This window comes from Meriones unguiculatus (assembly GCF_030254825.1).
Source record: "Meriones unguiculatus strain TT.TT164.6M chromosome 13 unlocalized genomic scaffold, Bangor_MerUng_6.1 Chr13_unordered_Scaffold_28, whole genome shotgun sequence".
NCBI classification, from domain to species: domain Eukaryota; kingdom Metazoa; phylum Chordata; class Mammalia; order Rodentia; family Muridae; genus Meriones; species Meriones unguiculatus.
Genome location: NW_026843644.1, coordinates 16,274,616 through 16,290,803, shown reverse-complemented (window position 1 = coordinate 16,290,803; position 16,188 = coordinate 16,274,616). Strand labels below are relative to the sequence as shown.

Genomic DNA, 16,188 nt, shown 5'->3' with positions numbered 1-16,188 from the left:
TTAATAAAAAGATTGGGGAAGGACACTTAATACTCATCAAAAGAAAATTTCACCAGGAAGACATCACAATTCTGAACATCTATGCCCCAAATACAAGAGCACCCACATTTGTTAAAGAAACATTGATAAAATTTAAACCACATATAGATCCCCACACATTAATAGTGGGAGACTTCAACACCCCACTCTCAACAAAGGACAGGTCAACAAAACAGAAATTAAACAAAGAAACAATGTCTCTAACAGAGGTCATGAATCAAATGGACCTAACAGACATTTACAGAACTTTACATCCAAACACAAAAGAATTTACCTTCTTCTTAGCACCTCATGGAACCTTCTCCAAAATAGACCATATAGTTGGTCACAAAGCAAGCCTCAACAGATACAAGAAGATTGACATAATCCCTTGTATCTTGTCTGATCACCATGGAATAAAGCTGGACCTCAACAATTACAGAAATAGCAAAAAGCCTACACACACATGGAAACTGAAAAACTTGTTACTACATGACAGCTGTGTTAGGGAAGAAATAAAGAAAGAAATTAAAGTCTTTCTAGAACTCAATGAAAATGAAGACACAACATACCCGAACTTGTGGGACACAATGAAGGCAGTGCTAAGAGGAAAGTTCATAGCACTAAGTACCTTGAAAAAGAAATGCGAGACAGCTCATTCAAGCAACTTAATGGCTCACTTAAACACCCTAGAAAAAGAAGAAGCAGACACACCAAGAAGGAGTAGATGGCTGGAAATAATCAAACTCAGGGCTGATATAAATCAATTGGAAACAAATAAAACAATTCAAAGAATCAATGAAACCAGGAGCTGGTTCTTTGAGAAAATCAACAAGCTCGACAAACCCTTAGCCAAGCTAACTAAAAGGCAGAGAGATACCACCGAAATCAACAAAATCAGAAATGAAAAGGGGGATATAGCTACAGACACTGAGGAAATCCTAACAATCATTAGGACTTACTTCAAAAGTCTATATGCCACCAAATTTGAAAATCTAAATGAAAATGGACAATTTTCTTGATCTATTTGACTTACCAAAGCTGAATCAGGACCAGGTAAATCAATTAAATAGTCCTATATCCCTCAAAGAAATAGAAGAAGTCATCAAAAGTCTCCCATCCAAAAAAAGCCCAGGACCAGATGGCTTCAGTGCAGAATTCTACCAGACCTTCAAAGAAGAGCTAACACCAATTCTCTTCAAACTATTCTACAAAATAGAAACAGAAGGAACATTACCAAACTCATTCTATGAAGCCACAGTCACCTTGGTACCTAAACCTCACAAAGACTCAACAAAGAAAGAGAATTTCAGGCCAATCTCCCTTAGGAACATTGATGCAAAAATACTTAACAAAATACTTTCAAACAGAATCCAAGAACACATCAAAGATATTATCCACTATGACCAAGTCGGCTTCATCCCAGGTATGCATGGGTGGTTCAATATATGGAAATCCATCAATGTGATCCACCATATAAATAAACTGAAAGAAAAAAAAAACACATGATAATCTCCCTAGATGCTGAAAAAGCATTTGACAAAATCCAACATCCATTCATGTTTAAAGTATTGGAGAGGTCAGGGATACAAGGCACATATCTAGACATAGAAAAGGCAATATACAACAAGAATATAGCCAACATCAAACTGAACGGAGAGAAACTTAAAGCAATCCCACTGAAATCAGGGACAAGACAAGGCTGCCCACTCTCTCCATATCTCTTCAACATAGTGCTGGAAGTCCTTGCTAGAGCAATTAGACAGTTGAAGGAGATCAAGGGGATACAAATTGGAAAGGAAGAAGGCAAATTATCACTATTTGCAGACGATATGATTGTATACCTGAGTGACCCCAAAAATTCTACAGAGAACACCTACAGCTGATAAACACCTTCAGCAAAGTGGCCGGATAGAAACATAACTCAAAAAAATCAGTAGCCCTACTGTATACAAAAGAGAAAAGGGCTGAGAAAGAAATTAGGAAAACAACACCCTTCACAATAGCCATAAATGACATAAAGTACCTTGGTGTAAACCTAACCAAGCAAGTCAAGGCTTCTATGAAAAAAAAATTCAAGTCTCTGAAGAAAGAATTAGAAGAAGATATCAGAAGATGGAAATATCTCCCATGCTCATGGCTTGGCAGGTTTAACATAGTAAAAATGGCCATGCTACCAAAAGAAATCTACACATTCAATGCAATTCCCATCAAATTACCAACAAAATTCTTTACAGACATGGAAAGAGAAATTCTCAACTTTGCTACACCCTCTCCAGCATCATCGCTGTAACACATCAATAGATTTTGCTACTAGACGGTAGATACGTTTTCTTCAGAAATAAGCTCCCTGGAGGTCACTGGCAAGAAACCTAACATGGCCACCTAAGCCAGAAAGACTTATTCTGAGAGTCCCATGCTTACTCAATTACAGGGTTGGATTGATGAGCTTTTTTTGCTGTTTCTCTATGATTCTTGGAATAGCACAGTTAACTATTCAAGGAAACACATTTCTGATAGATTACTAAAATATTTAGCAAATATGAGTAAAAGGAAAATAAAATCTTAGGAGAGGTAATTAATCAGATTCACCATCAGGAATTGCTTGTGGAAAAACCAAACATTGTAGGTAATAAAAGGACAAGAGTTTTAGGGCTTTTTAAGAAAATATTTAATCAGGATCTGTTAGGATGAATGCTCTGGATATTACCACTGCAGTAAAACTACTATAAAACCATTACCAAACACAAGTGTTTATGATGAAGCAGAAAGAAGATAGGCAATCATAGGACTTCAGAAGGTTTTATATTATATTATGGATGTTATGGACAGACTGGCTAGAGCGAGTATGCCTTGGTGCCTTATCTCTAAAGAGATTTTAAATCCTTAGCAAGACAAACAGGAGGAATTCCTCCTGATGCTTATCTCTAGGAAGAATTGTAAATTTTTAGGCGACTTATCTTGGAGGACTATTAACAGCCCCTAGCTAATAACAATAAACTACATAAGCAAACCACAAGTTTAACAGCCCCTGGCCCTCTACTCACTAAATTAGCAGCAATAACTCTGTGTAAATAGTCACTAGTCCTATGTTTGCTCTGCTTAAGAGGCTTTTAGGCCAAGGTTTTTTGTAGACACTGCCTTTTACCAGATCGCCTTTCGGTTAAAATATAAACTTTGTAAATGTTCTGAGAAATATGTCAACTTCAGGTGCTTCTATATGTATTCACTATAAAAGTGTTGGCTTGATGTCAGTAGAGCACAGCAGATTCAAAACACTACTTGGTCTGGTCTCTGACTGTTAATCTGCCTACCTGTGCCTAACCTGAAAATCCAAACAACTGATTCCCCACAGTTGTGGGGCCCCAGCTGGGCCAGTCTGCTGCACAACTTCATATAGAATAACAAGAAACCCAGAATTGCTAAAACAATCCTCTACAATAAAAGATCTTCTGGAGATATCTCCATCCCTGATCTTAAGCTGTACTATATAGCAACAGTAATAAAAACTGCATGGTACTGGCGTAGAAACAGAATGGTGGATCAATAGAACTGAACAGAAGCCCCAGAAATAAACCCCCATACTTATGGACATCTGATCTTTGACAAAGATACCACAACCATAGAATGGAAAAAAAAAAGATAGCATCTTTAACAAATGGTGCTGGTCTAACTGGATGTCTACATGTAGAAAAATGCAAATAGATCGATACTTATCACACTGTACAAAACTAAAGTCCAAGTGGATCGAAGACCTCAACATAAAACCAGACACATTAAATCAGTTAGAAGAAAAAGTGGTGAAGACCCTAGAACTCATTGGTACAGGAGGCAACGTCCTGAACAGAACACCAACAGCACAGGCTCTAAGAGCAACAATCAATAAATGTGACCTCATGAAACTGAAAAGCTTCTGTAAAACAAAGGACACCGTCATCAAAACAAAATGACTGCCTACAGATTGGGAAAGACTCTTCACCAACCCTTTATCTGACAGAGGGCTAATATCCATTATATATAAAGAACTAAAAAAGCTGAAAAGCAGCAAACCAAGCAATCCAATTAAAAAATGGGGAACAGAGCTAAACAGAGAATTCTCTGCATAAGAATATAGAATGGCAAAGAAACACTTAAAAAGATGCTCACTGTCCTTAGCCATCAGAGAGATGCAAGTCAAAATGACCTTGAGATATCACCTTACTCCCTCAGAATGGCCAAGATGAAAAATTCAAGTGACAACACATGCTGGAGAGGCTGTAGAGAAAGAGGAGCCCTCCTCCACTGCTGGTGGGAATGGAAACTTGTACAATCACTCTGGAAATCACCGTGGCACTTTCTCAGACAACTAGGAATAGTGCTTCCTCAAGATCCAGCCATACCACCCCTAGGCATATAGCCAAAAGAGGCTCAAGTACACAATAAGGACATTTGGTCAACCATGTCTGAAGTAGCTTTATTTGTAATTGCCAAAAGCTGGAAAGAGCCAAGATGCCCCTCAACTAGAGAATGGATGCAAAATTTGTGGTACATCCTCACAATGGAATGTTACTCAGTAATGAAAAATAAGGAAATCATGAAATTTGCAGGTAAATGGTGGGACCTGGATAGGATCATCCTGAGTGAATGTCCCAGAAGCAGAAGGACACACATGGTATATACTCACTCATATAGACATATAATATAGGATAAAACTACTAAAATCTGTATATCTAAAGAAACTAATCTAGAGAGAGGACGCTGACTAAAATGTTGAATCCCCATCCCTAAAGGCAAAGAGGATGGATATTAGAAGAAGAAAACAGGAAACAACCTAGGAACCTGCCACAGAGGGCCTCTGAAAGGCTCTGCCCTGCAGACTATCAAAGTAGATGCTGAGACTTATGGCCAACTGTTGGGCAGAGTGCACGGAATTTATGTAAGAAGTGGGAAATATTAAGATCTGGAGAGGACAGGAACTCCACAAGGAGAGCAATAGAACCAGAAATTTGAACATAGGGGTCTTCCCAGAGACTCATACTCCAATCAAGTACCGGGCATGAAGATAACCTAGAACCCCTGCACAGATGTAGCCCATGGCAATTCATTGTCCAAGTGGGTTACATAGTAATGGGAAGAGGGACTGTCTCTTTTATTACTTCCCCCTGAAGGGGGAGCAGCCTTACCAGGCCACAGAAGATGACAATGCAGCCACTCCTGATGAGATCTGATAGACTAAGATCAGAAGGAAGGAGAGGAGGGCCTCCCCTATCAGTGGACTTGGGGAGGGGCATTCGTGAAGAAGGGGGTGAGAGGTTGGGATGGGGAGGGGAGGAGGGAGGGGCTTATGGGGGGATACAAAGTAAATAAAATGTGATTAATAAAAAAATGGAAAAAAAAACAATACCTACAATCAAACCTGGTAGGATTTCACAAACTACTTGACCAGTGACAACTCAGAAATACTAATATATTTTTAAATTATATCACAGACAATGAGTGTTTTCAACTTTATGATTCTAATTAGGTCAAAATTAAAAAAGTCCTAGTCTTTTTTTATTGTTCAATTAAATGGATTCATTTTTTTCAGATAAATGGTTAAATTTTATGTGAAAAAAGAGTAAGAATTAGAAAACTATTATGTAAAATATTTATATATAAGAATTTAATTTATACTTAAACTCAAGTAAAGTACATAAATATAAAAGGATTATAGCATATGTATACTTCAGCAAGATTTCGTAGCTTCATTTCCACAAAGCACTCATTAACATCTATAATAATAAACTATTTAAAAACATTTAAAATATGTTATATTGATTAAATTATATTCTAAAAATTCATGCATATGCATGTATTTATTTATGATGTATTTGTTTTAAATTCATTCTAAAGTACTGAGTACATTAGGCAAAGTGCAGTTAAGTCAAGGCCCTATTTTGTTGCAGCCATTGTGCTTCCAACCCACCATGGATTCTGGCATTTTCTTGATCCCTTTGCTTGACTGGAGAATTAGTTATTAATATATCTTCTTGTGGCTTATAAAGGAAATGGACACTGATTGAAAAAAAAAGAACAGGTAAGAATTGATGAAAAATAGTCAGATAGGTTACAACCAACTATTCAAGATTTGTAGTTTGAGGTTAGTGAAGCGAAAAAGGAAGACAGTGGCAGAGCCAAGAAACAGTCTGAACTGAACATTAAACATGTGAAGACATGTGAATGCCTTAACAGAATACAGTGCCATATGCATTAACTACACTTTCAGACACAATTTAAAGGAAGAAGTTGTTAGTTATGCCTCTTTTGAAAGGTATTTTTGTAAGTTTATGTGTCTGTCTGTGCCTGCATGAGATTATGTGTACTATATCTATGCTTCTGCCTGTGGAGACACAAGTTATGAGTCTCCAATTTTGGGTGTTGGGAATAGATTTTGGGTCTTCTGGATGGAGAACACATTTTTATATATTTTTTTATTTTTATATTAATCACAGGTTATTTACTTTGTATCCCAGCCATAACTCTCTCCCTAATTCCCTCCCAATCTCACCCTCCCTCCCTCATCTCCTCCTGAACCTCTCCAAGTCCACTGGTAGAGGAGGTCCTCCTCCCATTCCATCTGACCCTAGTTTAACAGGTTTCATCCGGAATGGCTGCAATGTCCTCCTCTGTGGCCTGGAATGGCTACTCCTCCCCTGGGGGGTGTCAAAGAGCCCTCCACTGAGTTCATGTGAAGGAGAACACTTTTAAAGTGCTTAGCCATCTCTATATTTTTCTTGGTTACAGATATTTCTGTCACTGGTTGCTTACTTCCTTTGAGTGGACAGAGCCTATCAGTGGGATCAAGAAAGTGGAGTTTCTTCACCTCAAGAAACACTGAGAGCAGAGTGGAATGGCAACAAAGAAGACCCACACTGGCTCTAGCCCTGGATGGCTCATCTCCATCTACCCAATTCCTCTAACCTGCTCCCTCTAATACAATTCCACAGACTCTCAACAGTCTGTTCAAATTTTGAATCACTCAATGGATTAAACTATGCATGGGTTAATGCCTTGTTAATCTAATTACTTCTAGAAATAGCCTTTGAACACACCAAAGGGTGTGTTTTCTACCCAACCGTGTTAACAGTAAAGACTAAGCAATGCACTGAGGAGTTCCCTCATGAATGTTCCTGAATTATATTAATTTGCATTATTTGCATTGTTTTGAGAGTGACCATGTCATGGAAATTCCCAAAGTAGAATGTGGGAACATTCAATAGGTCAGAAAATATAAGTTGAAATTACAGGGAGGACATGTTTAAAAACTGCTTTTTTGTGGCATAGAATTTGAATCACCTTTTTTATTCATTCAAATATTACAATGAAAAACTCTTCTATATAAGTGTTGGCTGCTGTATTATTTTCATATATTTCTAAACAGTTGCCAAGGTTTAGAAATTCAGTTGTGTAGATTATATTTCAAAATACCTGGACTGGACTTGAGAACTAATCTTCACTCTTCAACCAATAAACATAAAAATCATAACCATATGACCAAACCCAAATTGTTTGCTAGAGTAGAATAAAAGCCAAGCACATAAGAGCAGTTATCTATCCCAGGTAAAAAGAGTCAAGTTAAAACAATGTAAGAAAAACATACTTGCATATAAAATTAAAATTTTCAACCTTATGAAAATTTACCAAGATTTTCTCACAAAATTATGAACTAGAATGTAGTTTTTTTCACTGCATTTTTTTTTCATGGAGATTCAGGTTCATTTAAAATCAATGCATTTCCTTTCCTTCCTTCCTTCCTTCCTTCCTTCCTTCCTTCCTTCCTTCCTTCCTTCCTTTCTTTCTAAATATATTCTTCTCTCATATGTCCTGACTACAGTTTCCCCTCCCTCATCTCCTCTGACTTCCTCCTTGTTATTTTCCCTTTCCCCAGATTCACTTCTACATTTACCTTCATAAAATAGCAGGCATCCCAGGGATAGCAACCAAACATGGTGTAACAAATTACAATAAAACTCAACACATGCCATCAAATCAAGGCTGGATGGATGGGGCACTCTGGTAGGGGAAAAAGGGATCCAAGAACAAGCAAAAGTGTCAGACACTGCACCCACTGTTAGGAGTCCCACAAGAATATGGAAGCAGTCTAAGTTTATGTGTACTGCTGTAAAACAAAACAAAACATACAAACAAAAACTTTCTAGATACTGCATCACTTACAAAGAGCGGGATTTTACTGTTCATAGTTCTGAGGAGGGGAAACCTAGACCCAAGGGTCAGCAGATTTGATGTAAGTAGTTTCTACTTCCAAGATAATAATTTACCATTGCTCTCTCATGTGCTAAAAAGCAAAGGGCAAAAGTACCTTCACTATATGATAAAAAGTTAAATTCATAATTCTATGGGAACAGGTGGGTGCTTTAGTATCTATTTGGAATGAACAGTTTAAGACTGGAGTAGAAGATATGGTGGATATGTTTGTGGCAAGATTGACTTAGAATGGAGAATTAGTAAATTTGATGACAATTTTCTCAAGAATATTGATTTTATCAAGTCAGTCTCTAACTTGGAAATACAGTATAGATTCAGACAGTTATAAATGAAAGAAACATTGGTCCCTTCTTGAAATCAGACTTTGCCCAGTGAATTTCTTTTTTGTGTACACAAATATATCACATTTCACTGAACTCTCCTTCTCAAAGCCATCCAGAAGGAGAGCTGAAAACCACAGCAAATGACTCTTTATCTGTGTTAGTCTAAGTTGCAGGTGAAATCAGTAAATCATTTGCTGCATGGATTTTAGCTACAATGGGAGAAACATTTTGCTTGAGAAAACTCAATAATTTGGTGCTCATATCTTTCACTTTAATATGGAGCTCTATGTAAATTCACTACTTTAAAAAGAAAAATAATCTGAGGTATATAAAATCCCTTTAGTGAGGATTTCATCAGCAACTAATTTCCTCTCCAAATTCCAAGTCAGCTTAGACATAAACTAAAAGTAGAGATATGTAGGAGCCAAAATACCTCTTTAATAATTGAGAGGTCAATAATGATGAGGAAAAAATTTGTTCACAGGAAGCTGAACTTCTAACGACCATGTCCTCAGACCCATACAGTCAACAGCAATGGAGCTTGAAAGTCTAGCTCAGTGTTTCTCAACTTGTGGATTGCAATAGCTTTGGGGTTTGAAAGAACTTTTCTCAGAGGTCACATATCAGATATTCTGCATTTTAGATATTCACTTGATTCATAACAGCAGCAAAATTTCAGCTGTTAAGTAGCAATGAAAATAATTTTATGATCGAGGGTCTCCAAATCATGAGGGTAGCAACATTAGGAAGATTTAGAATCACTGGTAGCTGAAAGTACGCTCTCAGTGAGCAGCTCAATTTCAAGGCATAAGGTCACTATGCTTTGGTCCTTTATTTTCTTTTTTTAAATTTTAATTATTTTTTTTTACAATTAATTCACTATATACCCTGATTGAAGCCCCCTGCCTAAACTCCTCCCAGGCCCACTGAAAGGTGGAGTCCCCTGCCATCTGCCCATAGCTTATCAAGTCTCATCAGCACCACCTGGATCCTCTTCCTTTGTGGCCTACCGAGGCCACATCAATAAGGGCAAGTGATCACAGAGTAGGCAACAAAGTTCATGAGAGAGGCAGCCTCTGCTCCCCTTACTCAGGAAGCCACATAGATACTGAGCTACCAATCAGCTACATCAGAGCAGGGGGTCTAGGTCATCTACATGCTTGGACCCTGGAGGTGCACCATTCCCTGCAGGACCACCTGGGCTGAAACTTTTTATATTTGTTGGTCTAGCATACAAAATGGGAAAAAGAATCTTCACCACCTCTATATCTGAAAAGGGCTGATATAGAAAATATATTAATAACTCTAGAAATTAAAAAACAACAAATCAGATAATTAAAAAATAAGGTACAGAGCTAAATAGAGGATTCTCTGTAGAGGAATATAGAATGGCAGAGAAACATTTAAAGAAATGCTCAATGTCTTTAGTCATCAGAGAGAAGCAAAACAAAACAATGCTGAGATTTCACCCTACACCCAGCAAAATGGCTAAGATCAAAATCTCAAGTGACAACACATGCTGGAGAGGTTGTGGAGAAAGGGTATACCTCCTCAACTGCTGGTGGGAATGTAAACTTGTACAAAACTTTGGGAATCAATCTGGTGCTTTCTCAGACAATTATGAATAGTGCTTCCTCAAGTTCCAGCTAATATTGCATAGAAATAAATACAAAATATACTCAAGCATGCAACAAGGAAATTTGTTCAGCCACATTAGTAGCAGCTTCATTCATAATAGCCACAACCTGAAAGCAACCCAGATGTCCCTCAACAGAGGAACAAATATAGAAATCGTGCTACATTTACACAATGGAATACTACTAAGCAATTAAAAAAAAGGAAATCATAAAATTTGCAGACAAATGGTGGAATCTAGAAAAGCTCCACTCTGTGACTCCTGTAGACGAGTCCTTCTCTGATTGGCTCTTGGTCTGCTCCTCAAATAGACCTCACTTCCAATCAAGGCCCTTGCCCTCTCCAAACAAGACTTCCCTACATTGCTTGGGATTAAGGTTGAGTCCTAAGGGTGTGTCAGCATTTCAGCCAGGGGGCTTTTCAGGGGTGTCTGCGTTCCAGCCCCAGCAGGCAGACCATGAAGATCTCTAGGTGTGACCCCCCCCCATTGCCAGGTTGCAGGACTGAAATTCCTCTAAAACGGCCTCCCTCCACCAATCCGTTTTGCTTTTTAGCAAGGAAGACTCAAGAGCCACCTGCTCAGGGGAAATCCCACTAGCTCAGAGAGACATGGAGAGCACCCAGCTGACCTTGTACTCAACTGAGGACACAGAAGGAGCAAACCCTCCCCCGACCCCCTTCACCAGGCTGTCCTAAGGACCCTCTGATTCAATCTCTCTCATTCCTGGCATCTTTCAGCCGAATGGAAACATTGTGCTGGGTTTCAGACTTCCACCACAGACTATCACCCACTCCCCTAAACTAAACAGTGGAAAAATCCACCTGAAGATTCATGCCTTCATGCCACTTTCCCCTCGAACATCTGTAACCTCAGCAAATGTCCATTTCAGGATCTAGGTCTTCCCGTCTGTCTGTTTCAGGAACTCACTGTCCTCTTTCAGTCAGGTCGATGAGCTCTTCCTGCACCAGGGCATGGCGGTTGTGGAGCTGGTGTTGGTGTTGGTATTGTGTGTGTGTTTGTGCAGGGGCTGTGGGTGGTATCAACTTTCCGGGTGGGACCATGGCTCCGGGTTGCCCTCTATCTGCCTCCTTTCCTTCCTTGAGTAGAGGCTTTCATGGGGAATCCTCTCTCACTGGGGATGGGCTCCTTTGCAATTTGATGGAACCCTTAGGCTCTGCTCACCTGTGGAAATATAGGCAAAAGCTGCTTCTCTGAGTGTCCCATTACCTGAAACCCATCCCACTCTTTTGAAAATCCCATTGAAGAATGGAAGCTCACACTCATCATCACGTTCTCCTACAATCCATGGACTTTAAACAGCAGTTGTCTTCCTGGTTGCCAATCAGGAAATTTCAACTTAAAAACAAAACAAAACAAAACAAAACAAAACACAATGGTCTGTATTTGTGGGAGTTCCTGCTCCCTGTTTCTGTTTATTTAGAATCTCCGTTTTGTGTACACCAAATATCTGTCACTCCTTTCTCCCATACCATACAGCAATGTTCCCTCAGGGAAGGAACTACCAACAGATGGCAGATCCTAGTGCCCTCCCCTTTCCCCTCCCCACCACACCGTGAGTGCAGTCTCAGCCCAGCTTTGCATCCAACACGAGGCCAGAGAGAGCTTTCAGGTCCATCGTGGATGGATGAGCTAGTAGAATCTGGTCAATCTTCCGTTTCTGCTCAGAGTCCGGGAAGATGCTCATCAGCACCTCCCTCAACTCGCTGGTCTCTGCCCAAGATCTCTGTGCGGGCCTGGCCAGTTTCTGCTGCATCCTGGGCAGTGTGACCGGGACAGTGAAGAGCTGTTGCTGAGGAAGCCCAGGGCTTGGAGAGGCTCCGTGTTTCTGGGGTGGTGGCCAGTGGCTGGGGCTGGGGCTGGGGCTAGGGTTCCAGAGGACAGAGTCCAAAGAGCTTATGCCTGGTGGGCCGCTGTCATCAACCAGCTGCTTGTCTGGAGGAAAGAGGTCCTTTTGAAGAAATTCTTCCAGCCGAGGTCCTTGTCTTCCCAGAGGGTCATCGGGAACCATAAATATGTCTCCCACGAAGGTGTACTGAAGTAGTCTCCTGGCAACGATTTCTCTCCAGGACGCCGATTCAGTCACAAACTCTCTCAGGTTATCATTGGTCACGATGATCCCCCCGGTCTTGTCTGCCAGGTGCAGTAGGAAACTGTCGTCATGAGAAGAGATTCTTTCTTGGGAGACCATCCGGGCAGGAGTCAGAGCCACTATGCCGAGCTCCTGGAGCTGGCCCAACAGGTGCTGTTCCGTGACGTGAGTATCCCTTCTCCTTCTCCACTGCGGGACAAACACGGTGATATTTCTGTTGCCAAGCTTCCAGAAATACTCCACGGCAAGGGCTATTCCGCAGCAACTGAAGAACTATTTCAGGCCGTGGGCCATGGCCATGTTACTCCCGTCTATCACCACATGCTTCAGATCTGCTCTGCCGGGCTCATTTCTCAAGGCCAGACTGTATGGGGTCTTGAGGGCCTCTTGAAATCTCTGAACCCCTGTGAACGAGGCAGTGGGGTCCTCAGAGGATCCACCCAATGCTGCGGATCCTGTCCCTGAAGGAAAGAGCAGGGGCTGCTGCAGGAGTGGCTCAGAAATTGGGGGGCACCTCGGCTTAGGCTCAGGCAAGCCCCCTGAGCGGAAATGCTTTCCACGGGGAGGCTCCTTAGATTCTGCAAGCACAGGTCCCGCGGGTTGTTGAAAACCCTTGTCAGGCGTTCCTCCCTGGGCCAATGGGAAAGGTGGTGGGGGTCGCTGCCCCTGTTTGGTTTCCTTCAGAGCCAGCGGCGACTGAGGTTCCACGGGCTGTCCATCCCGGCCCCCTGACCCATCACGTAAACTAGTTTCTTCTTTGAGGGCCCTCGGTTCTCTCACTTCCCCTTTCTCGTGTCTCTGCAGCCTCAGTAACATCACAGCTAATTTCGCTTGTTGCACGACTACCACTTCTTGCAGTAGTTCTGCTTTTCCAAAGGCTGTTGAGGTGCATTCTTGTTGGGCACATATTGGTCCAAGCTTCTTGGAGAGAAAGTAGAGAAGGACGGCTGCAAGTACAAGTACAAGCAGGCTGGTGATCATGATGGTGATCAAGGCCCAAAGAACTGCCGCCATGGCTTTCCCGAGGAACCCCTCTAGGCCTTCAGTTTCCCCCCTCTCCAAAATGGAGCCTCCTATGTGTTCTCCAGCAGGAGCCGGGTGAAACAGATGCATCCTCTGCAGAGGATCCCAGGGAATTTCTCCTCCTCCGAGGCTCTCCCTCAGACGTCTGCTCTCCTCTGAGACCTTTCTGTCAGATGTCCTCTGCCTCCTGCAATCTTGGTGGGTTCTCTCCTTCCCGATCATGTTGGGTTCCACTGCAAACACTTCTGGTCCCTTCTGACTCTCGGGATTCATGTGCCTCTCTTCACCAGCACAGAACCGCACTCAGAAAATCAACAATGGGTGGTGGGTTGCTGGAGGGAAAGGGGTGGAGCTCCACCTCACTGCACAGTGAGAACTCAACTGAGCTGCTATAGAGTGCTGCACTCTCTTTAAGAAGCCTCCCTTTCCTGGTGGGCGGATCCTATCTCTGATGCTTGCTGAGGAGTCCTTCTCTGATTGGCTCTTTGTCTGCCCCTCCACTAGACCGCACTTCCAATCAAGGCCCTCTCTCTTTCCAAACTAGAGTTCCTTACATTGTTTGGGATTAAGGTGTGTCCTAAGGGTGTGTCAGCCTTTCAGACAGGGGGATTTTCAGGTGTGTCAATCCCAGCAGGCAGCCCATGAAGATCTCTTGGTGTAACCCCTTGCTAGAGCAGCCAGGTAGCATGATTGAAATTCCTTTACAACTGCCTCCCTCCTCCAGCAAACAAACAGACCAAAAACAATAAAAACCACAAAAACAAACAAACAAACCAGACTAATTCCTTTTGCTTTTTGCCAAGTTGGACTCAAGTTCCATATGCTATTTATTGGATGATGATGCTGTAGGGTGTTCGAAGTTTACAATGATTAGATCATTTTAGGTGAGCAGTACATCTAGTCCTGCCCCTATCTGATTTGGTGAGCTATGATTTTCTGGACTGGTTGTTGGGCAATGTTATCTCATACTGCATATCTGGACATTCCTCTGCATCAGAGTGGAGAATTTTGGTATTCCTTTGCAACAGTGTGGGTCTTTTCTCAATTCACCTGCTTTTCCTTTTGTCCTTCTGCTTTCTGGAAAAGTACTGATTGAAGTTAGTTTATTATGGGGTATAGATTTCATAAAGTGCCCTGTAGAGCCAACTTGTTCCTTTCATTTTTCTGTATTTTTAAATATGTTTATGTCACGTATTGTGTATGTCATGTGTATAGCATTGTTGAGGCATGCACATATGAATAAGCTGCCCATCGGGATTGAAAATGATGATCAAATCATGAGACAGACAGTGATGCTGGAAATTGATCTGGGGTCCTTTATGAGGGCAACAGACATTCAACTGCTAACTCATTGTCTTTCTCCAACTTATCTAAGTTTCTTTCCACTTCCGTTTCAAAATCATTGCTAAAACCCCACAGAAACCCCCACTGTTTTTCCAGGAGCTCATTTTGAAATAATTATAATTCCCATGAACTAGTCTCATTATAATAGTTTTAATATATTTTAAATAAATTTTAATAAAGTATAAATAGTCCATCATTCATTATTTTGACACATATTAAGTAAAGGTATTCCTGCTATATGATACATTTCTTCATTATTTACAGTTGCTTTGACAGCATCAAAGGTGGTAATACTTCAGAATAAAATAGACCTCTGCACCCTGCTGTCTGGAACCATTTCAGTGGTACCCAGAACACCAAGTATTTGTTCAAAAAGGCATGTAATGAAGACAGTTATTTTGATCTGTGGATACAGAGTCAGGAGTGGTGAGAGGATGGAATGATCCTTACATTAGATATAGAATGCATGACTATCTGATTTGCATGGATATCTCAGAATGAAAGAAAAAATGGTAAGTAGCTTCAAGTAGCTATTTCGATATAATAACAACACACACACAGACATACACACAGGAACACACAGACACACCACACACATATACACAGACACACACATGAGTCTATGAAGTCTATGAAGTCACGGTTCCTCACCAGGAACTCACATAACAGTTATAGCGAATCCAAAACTATTTAGAAAACAAATACAATATCATAGCTTTATCTGTATTCTCTGTTTATGCCACTCAGCCACAATATTCCTCCGCAACAGTTTTGATGTGGTTTTTCAGAGGCTTTCTCATTGTATAGTAACTGCAGGAAGTCCTTTTAATATCTAAAATTGTGAGAGGAGAAAGGGTCTTAACTGACATACAGGTTTATATGAGATGTAAGTCTCACACCCACAAAACTATTAGAAGTATTCTAGCTTCAAATAAGAAGTAAACGATTACTCCAAGGTGGATTACAGATTTGAAAAAGCATTTCAAGATTCACAAAATTGGATTTTTTTAGATGGATGTATTTCTAAGTGCTGGGTGCCTTTTAATAGGAAGTCCATTAATAAAAAAATATGGGAATCCTTTTTCTAAAAAAAACCACATTTACTTAGTTCAAGTTTCCTGATTTTTCAGGCATCATTGATTTTATGAATTAAACCCCTGATATCACTAATGGAGCTACTTTATGAATTTGCTGTTAGCACAAGGTGTAATAATTGATAAAGTAAGATTATGTAAAATCCATCATTAATTTTTGTTTAAATGCCTTTATTAATTATCAACTGCCTAAATATATCTGTACAAATATTCCTGTAAGATACTACTATTCTACTGCTGTAAGACTTACCATGATAAATTTGTTTGAAATCATAATTTGGTAGTAAAATAACAACTGGTTCCAAAATTTTATGAAAATTAAATTATATTGTAAAACCTAATTGGTCTCAACAAAGCCTTCATTGGAATATTTGTCTGTTTTGTTGGGTTTCTTAT

General features: G+C 40.5%; 1 protein-coding gene across 1 annotated transcript; it reads right to left on the bottom strand.

Annotated features, from left to right (window-relative positions):
* Positions 1–11,806: 11,806 nt before the first annotated feature.
* LOC132650613 (NEDD4-binding protein 1-like) lies at positions 11,807–13,345 on the bottom strand. Its single transcript, XM_060375960.1, is given in 1 exon segment — positions 11,807–13,345. A coding segment is annotated over 1 exon segment (1,539 nt).
* Between the last annotated feature and the right edge of the window lie 2,843 nt (positions 13,346–16,188).